Source organism: Penaeus monodon, chromosome 9 (genome assembly GCF_015228065.2).
Source record: "Penaeus monodon isolate SGIC_2016 chromosome 9, NSTDA_Pmon_1, whole genome shotgun sequence".
Lineage (NCBI taxonomy): Eukaryota > Metazoa > Arthropoda > Malacostraca > Decapoda > Penaeidae > Penaeus > Penaeus monodon.
The window spans coordinates 2,584,975-2,597,910 of NC_051394.1; the positions used below are offsets into that span (position 1 = coordinate 2,584,975).

At 45.5% G+C, this 12,936-nt stretch overlaps 1 protein-coding gene across 1 annotated transcript; it reads left to right on the forward strand.

The window, feature by feature from the left end:
• The first annotated feature begins 1,143 nt into the window (after positions 1–1,143).
• LOC119577285 (vegetative cell wall protein gp1-like) lies at positions 1,144–5,665 on the forward strand. The gene is made up of 3 exons (XM_037925031.1): positions 1,144–1,188; positions 4,346–4,394; positions 4,752–5,665. The coding sequence occupies exons 1-3, from the start codon at positions 1,144–1,146 to the stop codon at positions 5,663–5,665; spliced, it is 1,008 nt and encodes a 335-aa protein (XP_037780959.1).
• The last annotated feature ends 7,271 nt before the right edge of the window (positions 5,666–12,936 follow it).

Below are 12,936 nucleotides of genomic sequence, written 5' to 3' on the forward strand. Positions count from 1 at the left end.
GAAAGGAAAGAGATGGGGAAGGGGAGGAGAGAGGGGGAGGAAGAGGAGAGAGAGAAAAGAAAAGAGAGAGAGAGGAAGAGGAGAGAGGGAAGGGAAGAGTGAAAAAGGGGAGAAGAGAGGGAAGGGGAAGGAGAGGAAAGAGAGAGGAAAGAAAGGAGAGAGAGGAGAGAGAGAGGAGAGGAGAGAGAGAGGAAGAGGAAAGAGAGAGAGAAGAGAGGGGGGGGAAGGGAGATAAAAAAAAGAGAGAAAAGAACAAGATAATCTTTGCTTGAATTTTCCTTCATTTCATTTTCTTTCATTTTTTCTTTCTCTCTTTCTTTCTTTATTCGTTTATAAGAAGTAAGAAAATTATGCTTTATTATTGGTTTTCGTTCTTTATTGTTCTTTCAAATTATTTCGGTATATTTTCTGCTATCATTGTCATCATCATCATCATTATTATTATTATCGTTATTATCATTATTATTATTATTCATTTATTATTATTATTATTATTATTATTATTATTATTATTATTATTATTATTATTATTATTATTATTATTATTATTATATATTATTATTATTATTATATTATTTTCATTATTATTATATTATTATTTATTAGTATTATTATTATTATTATTATAATTTTATTATTATTGTTATTTTTTGTTGTTGTTGTTTGTTGTGTTATTGTTGTTGTTTTTATTTCATCATTACCATTATCATTATCATTATTATCTTCACAATAACTCCAACAGTAATGATTATTCTCATTACTACCATTATTACATCATTATCCTCAATCTTATCATCATCATCCCTGTACCTCTTCTTCCTCTGTTCTTCTTCTCCTTTCGTCTCTCCTCCTCCTTCTCCCGAGCACCTCGTGTCTGTATTTATATCTATGTAATTAAGAACACCTCTGATGTGATTATAAATTTATAGCTTTTTTCCTCTTGCCACATTAACATACTTTTTTATTATTATTATTTCTATTATTAGATTTGAAAGATGAAGTAAGAAAAGAAAATTAAAGTGAAGGTGAAAGAATTCTGTTGTTACAGATTTGTTTATTTGTATTCTGAGGGTGGTTAGAGCATCCTGTTGGGCTTGAAAACACACACACGCGCGGACATACACGTAGGGTGCACTTACGCTCATGCTTATACTCAGATTCATACGCATGAGCATACTCAGGGAGTCAGTTTGTCTGTTTGTTTGTCTGTTTGTGGGTCTGTCTCCGTCTCTCTGTCTCTCTCTCTATCTGTCTCTTCTGGTTCTCTCTCTCTCTCTCTCTCTCTCTCTCTCTCTCTCTCTCTCTCTCTCTCTCTCTCTCTCTCTCTCTCTCTCTCTCTCTCTCTCTCTCTCTCTCACACACACACACACGCACACTCAGACACACACACACACACACACACACACACACACACACACACACACACACACACACACACACACACACACACACACACACACACACACGCACACTCAGACACACACACAGACGCAGACACTCACAGGTGCGGACTCATATGAATACTGTACAGACATAAATAGTTGCCGCTCCTTTAATGGTGTTTTTGTTCCTCGGGTTCATTGTTGTTTGTTTGTTATCGTATGAGTCTGTCTGTCTGTGTTTGTTCAGTATGTATGTGTATACCTGTGTGTATATGTACTTGTCTGTGTGTAAATCTCTGTGTGTGTGTGTGTGTGTGAGAGAGAGAGAGAGTGAGAGAGAGAGAGAGATATCATGTTTATAAATGTGTGTATGTAGAGTGTGTGTGTGTTGTGTGTGTGCTTGTGCATGTCGGTGTGTAAATATGTGAGTGCGTATGTATATATGCGTACGCATCTATATGGAAATGAGTGCATACGAATCTATCTATGCCTTTTTTATATACCTGTGTGTCCATGCCTCCTGCACATATACCCGAGCACGGGCGTATGTATGCGTGCATGTACGACCCACGAATACCCACATACGTGTCTATAAAAGCCAGCAGGTCGGTGTTTCCTGCCCCTGAGCCCCACCGCCCTGTGATGTTCACGTGGAGAGGAGATAAACAAACGATTAGATGTTATTCGGAGCAATTTAGCAAAGGCCTCCCGTGGGAGTGGCGGCCGGGCTCCTCGCAGCTGGAGGTCGGGGGAGATGGGGGGGGAGGGGAAGGGAGGGGAAGGGAGGGGAAGGGAGGGGAAGGGGGTTAGAGTGGAAGTGGGGGATAGGAAAGGAAGGGAGAGATGGGGGAGGGGAGGGGGGTAGAGTGGAAGCAGGGGATAGGGAAGGGAGGGAGAGATGAGTGGGGGGGGGGAGGAAGGGTAAGGGGAGATGGGGAGGTTAGAGGAGAAGAGGGGGGAGGAAGAGAGGGGATGAGGAGAGATGGGTGAAGGGAGGAGTAAGAACAGGGCAATAGGGGAGGTGGGAGGAGGTGGGGGGGGGGGGAGCAGGGAGAAAGGGAAAGGAAGGAAAGTGAAAGGAAGAGAAGGAAGGATGGAAGAAAGGGGGAGGAGGGAGGGGGAGGAAAGGGAGGAGGGAAGGGGAGAGAGAAGAAGGACATAGACGGGACGAGGGATATAAGGAAAGATGAAGAAAAAGGGGAGAAGAGCGAGGAGAGGAGAAAGAGGTGGGAAGGAAGGGTGGAAGAGAGAAGAGCGTGGAAAGAGGGAAAGTGATAGTGGACGATAACAGGTTGTGAAGACGGAGACTTTGAAGAGGACGAAACCGAAGAAAGAAGGAAAAAAAAACATAGAGAAGAAGAGACGAGATGAAAAAATCGAAACGAGAACTGAAGAAACCCAGAGGAAGAAGACGAAAAGAGAGTAATAAATAGAAGAAAAGAGAACGAAGATAGGGCGACACAGAGGAGAACGAACTTAAACGGAGGAACACAATGAGCTACTGCCTGCGTGGATCATTCATAATTCATACACACCCATGTATGTATTTAAATCACCATCGTAAACATGGACGGATAAATTATTTTTCTGCCCCGGGCTGTAATTTGGTAATGTTTACTCCCCTCCCTCCGGCGCCAGGGATTCTGCTCCCTAAACACAGATGCCGCAGAGGTGATAATGCGCTGCGACGGGACATAGTCTATATCATATGCTATACCTATAATTTTGTCATGATTTTTTTTTTTCTTTTTTTTTTTCTTTTTTTTTTTATAAGTAAGTTGGGTTAGTTGGTATGCCTGGGATGGGGAGAGACCTCGGGCGCATTAGAACTTTGATGACGGGGGAAGGAAAGGGAGGGAGGGAAGGAGGGAGGGAGGGAGAAGGAGGCGATTGGTGGGTAAGAAGTAGGCTGAGAGGAAATTGCGAGATAGGAAGGGTATCGGGGAGGAGAGGATGAAGGGAAGAGGAGAGAGAGAGAGAGAGAGAGAGAGAGAGAGAGAGAGGAGAGAGAGAGAGAGAGAGAGAGAGAGAGGAGAGAGAGGAGAGAGAGAGAGAGAGAGAGAGAGAGGAGAGAGAGAGAGAGAGAGAGAGAGAGAGAGAGAGAGACTGAATGAGTGAAAGAAAGAGAAAGAGAGAGAGCATGCAAACATACAAACAAAGATAGAGACAAAAGGTACAAGAAGAAAATGCAAGAGGACAAGGCAAGCAAGCGCGAGACAGACACAGATACAGATAAAAGAGAGAGAGAGAAACAGACAACGAAAGAGAGGCAGACACAGACACCGATAAAAAAGAGCGACAGAAACAGACAACGAAAGACAGGCAGAAACAGACAACGAAAGAGAGGCAGACACAGACACCGATAAAAAAGAGAGATAGAAACAGAAACCGATAACGAAAGAGCGACAGAAACAGACGGGCAAATTAAGAAAGAACAAAACCCCACGATCACCCCGACTGACAGACGCGCAAGGGCACACGGGAAGCAGATACGGCTGACCCCAAAATACAAGGAAAGACAACTAATAGGAATAGATTGCAATAGTGTCGGTCGGTTCGGCAATAAGGAGACTCAACACGGTCACTTAGAGATAGATTTGCAAGCAAGCACCGGTATGTAGGCATAAATGCACGCATGAACGCTCAGCCATAATTCAAGCACAGACCTACACGACACATATCCCCAAGACACGCACACATGATACGTACATGTGCACATGCAAACACCGACCCGTGCTGGCAAATGTGTACTTAGAAAACAAGTGAATATAACGATGGAGTAGGTTGCAAGCACTTGTAGAGAGAGGGTGTCTGGGTGCCTGTGATTTAATACCGCATTCAAAATACTGAAAACAAATGCATGAGAGAAAAGACAAGATAACAGCGCATGCAAATGGCTTATTGTTGTGCATACAAGCAACAGCTGTATAAACTGTACTTTGTACTTCCACTCATAAACACAGATACACAAAAAATACTCCGCGTGGCAGAACTCTATGATGCTCCAGAGGCGTACGTATGCATGAACAACAAGGAAGAAGAGGAAGTGAGGCTGAGAGGGAGAGAGAGAGAGAGAGAAGGGGGGAGGGAGAGAGAGGGAGAGAGAGAGAGAGAGAGAGAGAGAGAGAGAGAGAGAGAGAGAGAGAGAGAGAGAGAGAGAGAGAGAGAGAGAGAGAGAGAGAGAGAGAGAGAGAGAGAGGCAAACAGACAGAAAACAAAGAAAACCGAAAGATAGAAAACAATAAATCGATAAAAAAAAGAAACATCAAAAAAAAGAAAAAAAAAAAAAGCTAAAACCAACGCACACACACACAAACGCAAAAACACACTCACTATCGCACGCACAAACACCCACGCACTCCCGAGCAGCGGCAAGGACCACGCCGCCTCCCCCACAGAAAGTCCCCCACTCGCCCTCCGAGGCCACGCCGCCTCCCCCACAGACAGTCCCCCACTCGCCCTCCAAGGCCACAGCCGCCTCCCCCACAGACAGTCCCCCTCGCCCTCCAAGGCCACAGCCGCCTCCCCCACAGACAGTCCCCCACTCGCCCTCCGAGGCCACAGCCGCTCCCCCACAGACAGTCCCCCCTCGCCCTCCAGGCCACAGCGCCTCCCCACAGACAGTGCCCCCTCGCCCTCCAGGCCACAGCCGCCTCCCCCACAGACAGTCCCCCGCTCGCCCTCCGAGGCCACAGCCGCCTCCCCCACAGACAGTCCCCCGCTCGCCCTCCAAGGCCACAGCCGCCTCCCCCACAGACAGTTGCCCCACTGGCCCTCCAAGGCCACAGCCGCCTCCCCCACAGACAGTCCCCACTGGCCCTCCAAGGCCACAGCCGCCTCCCCCACAGACAGTCCCCCGCTCGCCCTCCGAAGGCCACAGCCGCCTCCCCCACAGACAGTCCCCCCTCGCCCTCCAAGGCCACAGCCGCCTCCCCCACAGACAGTCCCCCACTCGCCCTCCAAGGCCACAGCCGCCTCCCCCACAGACAGTCCCCCGCTCGCCCTCCGAGGCCACAGCCGCCTCCCCCACAGACAGTCCCCCCTCGCCCTCCAAGGCCACAGCCTTCTCCCCCACAGACAGTCCCCCGCTCGCCCTCCAAGGCCACAGCCGCCTCCCCCCACAGACAGTGCCCCACTCGCCCTCCGAGGCCACAGCCTTCTCCCCCACAGACAGACAGTCCCCCGCTCGGCCCTCCAAGGCCACAGCCGCCTCCCCCACAGACAGTCCCCCACTCGCCCTCCAAGGCCAGAGAGACACAGAGGAATCCCCGGCAGGAACTTAACACCCCAGGAAGGTGCCGAGTCTTTCACCCTCTCGCAGCCACGGGAACTCGAGGTCGACCTTACCGCGCTTCTGTGGTTGTTTTTTGTGGCTGCTTTTGTTGTTTTGGGTTTGTTGTTTTTTGTTATTTGATTTTTTGTTTGTTGTTTTTTGTTGTTGTTTTTGTTTTTTGTGTTTGTGTTTGTTTTTGGTGTTTTTTGTTTTGTTTTTGTTATTTTGTTTTTGTTATTTTGTTTTTGTTTGTTATTTTGTTTTTGTTATTGTTATTATTTGTTTTTGTCTTTCACCCTCTCGTAGCCGCGGGAGCTTGCATCGCCTTTGTGGTTGTTTTTTTGTGTTTTTTTTTGTGGTTGTTTTTTGTTGCTGTTTTGCTCTTTTGTGTTTGTTGTTTTTGTTTTGTTGTTGTTTTGTTTTGTTTTTGTTTTTTATTTCTGTTTTTGTTATTTTTGTTTTTGTTATTTTGTTTTAAGATTTGTGGGGAGATGTGGAAAGGAAGGGGGGGGGAGGGGGGAAGGGAGGGGGAGAGGGAAGGAGGGAAGGGAGGAAAGGGGGGGGGAGGGAAGGAAGGAAGGAAAAGGAGAGAAGGAGAGGAAGAAAGAATGAGAATTAAGGAATAAACCGAGGAAAAGAAGATATGGAAGAACTGAGGAAGAGGAGAGAAGAGAACGAATGAGGAAAGGAAGGGGCAGAAAATAGAATATAGAAAAACAGGAAATGAAAGATAATGAAAGGAAAGGTAGGATACGAAAATCGACGAAGAAGAATAAGAAAAAAAGGAGGAAGTTATATTCTTAGTTTAGAAAGAAAGGAATAGGAAAGAATAATCAGCAAAAGAATTGAGATTAACAAGAAACGAGAAAGCAATAAAGAAGAATCATATAACAGAAGAAGAAGAAAAAAAAAAAGAAGTCATATAAACAGAGAAAGAAAGAAAAGAAAGAAAACGCAAGAGAATGAGATAAAAGAGAGGAGAAAGAGAGAGAAGAGAGAAGAGAGAGAAGAGAAGAGAGAGCGAGAGAAAGAGAGAGAAGAGAGAAGAGAGAGAGAGAGAGAGAGAGAGAGAGAGAGAGAGAGAGAGAGAGAGAGAGAGAGAGAGAGAGAGAGAGAGGAGAGAGAGAGAGAGAGAGAGAGAGAGAGAGAGAGAGAGAGAACGAGGGAAGAAGGAGACGAGAAAATAAAGGATAAGACTATTATTCCCCTCCCCTCACACCACCTCCCACCCCGTCCCTTTCCCTTCCCTCCCTTCCTCTCCCTCCCCTCCCCTCCCCTCCCTCTCACTTTTTTTCTCACTGTTTTCTTTTATTTCTTTTTCTTTTTTTTTTTTTACCCTCTCGAGTAATGATGTCATTTTAAGCCCGAGGTTATTCGGAGTGTCCACGTAAAGCACGGACTCGAAATTGCAGCCAATCACCATTCCGTTGCACCATTATTGCATTACTGCGACGTTTCATTGCTCTTGTCTCTCTCTATTCTCTTTTTCTCCTACCTCTTTCCTCCGTTCTCTCATCCCTTCCTTTACTCTCGCATTCCTTCCTTCTTCTTGGTGTTCCTCGTTTCTCTCTCTTTTTTTCTCTCTCTCCTGTCTTCATTTTACTCTCCTTTCGTTCTTTCTCTCCTTCTCACGGTCATCCTAGATCCTTTACCTCCACTCCTTTTACCGTCTCTCCTTCTATCTGTCATTCCCTATAATCTCTTTCCCTTCCTCCAATCCCTCCCTTCTCCTGTTATCACTATGCTCTTTCCCTCCCTCCCTCCCTGCCCTCCCTCCCTTCTCATGTCGCCTAGACTCTTTCCCTCCCCTCCCTTCTTCCTACCCTCCCTCCCTCCCTTCTCCTGTCGCCCTAGACTCTTTCCCTCCCCTCCCACCCTCCTTCCCTCCCTCCCCCGCGCCATTCCTGACCTCCTCCCGGGCCCACCCACAGCCCTGTCTTCAGCAGCCCTCATCCGACTCCCGTGCCAAATATTGCACTATCATCCCTCTTAAATCACACCCACGAGGGCATTGTTTACAGTCATCCGCGACCAATATAGCCAAATAATGCCCCGTCCCTACTACCCACTCCCTCCCCCCCTCTCCCATGCCCCTCGTCATCTATGCCTTATCTGTCTTTCATCCTCGCTGTCTTCGGTGGTCCCATACAATACCCTCTCAGTTCCCTTCCCCTCAGCTCACGTCTACACCCCGTCTCCTTCCCTTCCCTTCCTCTCCTCCCCTTCCCTCCTCTCCCCGCCCCTTACACAGACATACGCCCCCTCCCCCTCCCCCACCTCCCCTCCCCTTCTCACGCCCACCGCCCGTTATGTGCGTCAGAAGGTGCAGCGTCACGTAGATTGGCTGGGGGTAGAGGGGCGGCCACTGTCTCAGACGTCGACGCTTGGGTGTCCCTCTGCCTGTTGGCGCTGCTGTGAAGGAGGCTGCCCTGAGCTCGAGGAAATTCCAAGATTGTTTCAGAAGAAGGTGTGTGTGTGGGGAGGGGGAGAGGGAGGAAGGGGGGACAGGCCTGAGGTTGGAGGAGGAAGAGGAGAGGGAGGAAAAGAGAGAGAGAGAGAGAGAGAGAGAAGAGGAGCATAGAGGCTGGAAGTCTCATCAAATTGTATATTTTGTGCGTGCGTTTCATTTGGTCTGATCTAAAAAAAAAAAAGAAGAATTAATTTAAGCTCTAATATTAGATTACCCCCGAGCCATTAACACGCCTAACCCATTTCTCAAGGGTACAGTCAGTCTTGAAGAACAAAGAACCCACAGACGATAAAGGAGGTAAGGAATGCATAAAGCGATAGTAAAACCGAATCAGCTTCGACCCCAAACGAGACACGGGGTTCATGAAGACGAGATAGATTCTGACGCTGAAGAAGATCGAGCTGACGAGGCTTTAGGGTGGCGAAAAGGCCTCCCAGAAGGGTCACTTGAGAATCAGGTTTTCTCCTACGATCCCCCAGCACACTGCCATCTGCAAAATAACCTTGTATGGTTGCAGTTTTAAGTTCACTTCCGATTTCCTTCCCTCTCCTCTCTTTCTTCCACCTTTTTCTTCTCCTCCCTTGCGGTAAATAGTAAATAACGAACGAGATAAAGCCCAATACAACGGAAGATAAGGAAGAAGATTAATAAAGAGATAGAGAAGAAGACAGTAAATCTCTCTCTCAGACTATCCCAAGAGGATTTACACAACACCGGCACGGATTTAATTAAAACAGGTGATAAAGCTTCTTGTTCCTGTGCATTTGGGGCGATAGAAGGTACAGCACAGACATGCAAATATATCTCATTTGCAGAGCCCTCTCATTGCCAGATAGCATCGGGCAAAACATGTAAAAGCTTTTAAAAGAAAGGAAGTGGTTTGTTATCAACTTCATTTGTTTTCAGAAAACCTTCATTATTATTTTGTTATTATTATTCACTAACATTATCATTATTGCTATTGTTATTATTATTATTATTATTATTATTATTATCATTATTATTATTATTGTTGTTGTTATTGATGTTATTTTATTGTTGTTGTTGTTGTTGTTATCATTATTATCATTGTTATCATTATTGGCATCATTAACCTCATTACTATTATCATTATTATTCTCACCTTATCATTACCATCATCACCAACAGTTGTTCCTCTGACATTATTATTATCATTTTGTACAAGCCGAAGGGATGCTCATGGAAGGGGAAAAAAAATAGGTTATTAACGAACTTCTCTGCTTTAAACGAAACATTCTGCATCGTCATTGCTTGCTCGAGGAAACGCGAAGCACATCTCTCACAAGTCTTCGGTCATCCAGTGATTATCGTTCTCTTTTTTTTTTTTTTTTTTTTTTATCTTTTTATTTCTTTGCGAAGCTCCGGCGTTCGTAGCGGTCATGACCTGTGCTTCGAGGAGGTCAAATCCCCAAGATGACGGAGGAAAAAAAGGTCACGCAGGAGGAATCAGCAAAAGCATGGAAGATCAAGTGAAATGATATGACCTGGCGGGCAAAGGGAAAAGAAGGAAAAGGGAAGAAGAAAAGAAATCGATAAATGGAGAGAAAAACAGAGAGAGAGAGAGAGAGAGAGAGAGAGAGGGAGAGAGAGAGAGAGAGAGAGAGAGAGAGAGAGAGAGAGAGAGAGAGAGAGAGAGAGAGAGAGAGAGAGAGAGAGAGGAGAGAAAGAGAGAAGCAGAGACAGAGACAGAAAAAACAGAGAGAGAGAAAGTTATTAAGACCAACAGAGAAAGACACAGAATGAAAAAGAACGAGAAAAAAAAAAAACAGACAGAAAGACACACACACACACACACAGACAAAATAAGTGTCAGGAAATTTGCATGTCGGTTTACATAGCCACCGGGTAAGGTCAGAGACTGCAGGCGGGGTCACGTGAAGAGCAGGAAAGGTCAAGCGGTTTGTAAATACAGGATCCCCAAGAGGTCAAGAGAAGCGGTTTTCGAGCAGCGCTGAAGAATCACTCGTCTTGATGGAAACTGCCCCTGGAAATTACAAAACAGGATAAATGGGAGGAAATTAGGAAATAACAGAATAAAGGAAATGATAGGAAATTGTCTTTGGGAAATGAAAACTCCTTGGAAATCAAAAATTACGAGTAAGGGAAAAGCATAACAGCAAAAAAAGGGGAAAAAATAAACCTTAAATTATATAAACAAACAGACAAGATAATCAAACCAATAAATAAAACATATATAAAGAACGAGAAAAAAGAATTTAGATTCCTACAAAGACACCGAATTGCAAAGCCAGAAGAGGTAGCAGCGCCGTCGGTAATACAGCCCCGCTAACGTGGTCAGAGATAAGGTCACTCTGCGCGCTGGTTACGGTCCACAGGCCAGGGAAGCCATCAAGGGAAACGTAATTCAGTGTTGGTATTTCAAGGTGTAAGAGAAGCATTGTTGAAATAACGTCCCGACGCTGTGCAAACGCATAACGAACACACGTACGCACGTAAGGACGCGCACACACACATGCATGGCCGCGGATGAACACGCACGCACGCACGCACACACACACACACACACACACACACACACACACACACACACACACACACACACACACACACACATGTACGTACGTCACGAACGCACGCATACACATAAACACACACACACACACACACAACAAGAACACATACTCATGCGCGCACTCACACACACACACACACACACACACACACACACACACACACACACACACAAAACACATAAACGCACGCACGGACGTACGCACACACACACACACGCGCACACATACCAATCATATTACGTAAATACGTGATGAAATAGAGAGAAAGCGCGAGGTAATAGAGCCTCTTGATGGGAAAGACAGAGCCAAGCAATCTGCGATAGAGAGCCAGGTAATTTGTGGTTATGGAAAAGAAATTGAGCCAGGTAGCCTTAAAGGTAATATGAAAGATAGAGCAAGAATATTTGGAAAGATAGAGTCATTCTGTCGGAGAGGTAGAGCCAAGTAATCGGAAAATAGAGCAAGGTTGTCGGGAAAATAGAGCCAGGTAATATTACTAATGTTATAAAGATTAATCAGACACACCTCAAAGACACATTATCCGCTATATAATTACATCTCTCTCCATCTGTCTATCTATCTATCTATCTATGGATCTCTCTCTCTCTCTCTCTCTCTCTCTCTCTCTCTCTCTCTCTCTCTCTCTCTCTTTTAAACAGCCACTCATAATTTCGAAAAGACTATTTGGACACAGACACAGACACTCAGACAGATCAGAGACGAGCATTTCAGGTCCACATACAAACACAGACAATAGGCAATCCGGATGTCATACAGACAGGTAGGTAGAAGTACACTTTACGCCTCACAAATACATCCCAGACACAGAGAATCCACACCTCGCTCTTTAAACACACACACACACACACACACACACACACACACACACACACACACACACACACACACACACACACACACACACACACACACACACACACACACACACACACACAACACACGCTACTAAACGCAGACACCCGATCCACACAGAAACAAGACACAATCCATCCCCTCACAGACACCCCGCAGTTCGTACAGCCACCACAGACAACCAGCTTCTCCCACAGACAGCATTCATCAGCCGGGGCAGCAACAGGCCGCCCTTCCACGCTTGCAACAATCGCCAATTAAGGTCTAGGTATCTCTGACCCTGCGCACTTGATTGTACCTCTGGACAGCTTATGTGGGGGCCCCGCGGCGCGATGGCCACAGTGATGGTGCTTGTGGTGCTCAGCTGAAGCGTACAGCTGGGTTGTACACCTCGGGAGTACATGTATATACTGTACAAGTACATGGTGTCGGTAAACTTGTTAGATACGCTGTGACGGCAGATTGTTTAGGTGCAGTCGATCGGCAATCCGTTCAAGTACACTGTGACGGTAAACTGTTGAGTTTGACGGCAAAGTCTTGAGGTACACTGTGACGGCAAAACTCTTGGGGTACATTGTGGCGGCAAACTCTTGGGGTACACTGTGACGGCAAACTATTCAAGTACACTGTGACGATAATTTGTACAGAGAGGGATGGGCAGTTTAGGGTACGCGAGTCTTTTTTTTTTCTTTTTTTTTTTTTTTGTCCAAGGGTTGTTTAGTCAATAGTTATTACATTATGTAAGGGCGTCGGGTTATGCCACGGTATAGGGTATGACAGAAACCGACCCACAGCGAAGGCAGAGGCGGTAGTTACGAGGAAGAGAGAGAATTAATAGACACCCACGTCATCAGGTAATGTCAGCGTGTCAAAAAGACGGTTCACGAGGGTTCAAAAAATCCAAATAAATAGATGAAAGAGAGAGAGAGAGAGAGAGAGAGAGAGAGAGAGAGAGAGAGAGAGAGAGAGAGAGAGAGAGAGAGAGAGAGAGAGAGAGAGAGACAGAGAGAGAGAGAGAGAGAAAATGAGAGAGGGGAAAGTCGTAATAATAATAGCATGAAGATCAAGCTGTCATTGAAGGCCTTAAATGTAGCAATGCTCACTTGTCAAACACGGGCAATTTTGGAGGAAAAGCTACGTTCCGTCACTTATTGTCATGTCATGGTGTCACTCTTTTTCTGTCTAGAACAACTGTTATTTGATTATCGTCGGTGTTGTTAGTATTGTTGTAATGTCGTGTTGGATTTTAGCAATTACTGGAAATGTCGGTGGGATTATCGAGTAAAACCATCTTTGAACATATAATATAGAAGGAGATGAATGAGTGAATATGTAGATAGAGAAATATACATATATATATATATATATATATATATATATATA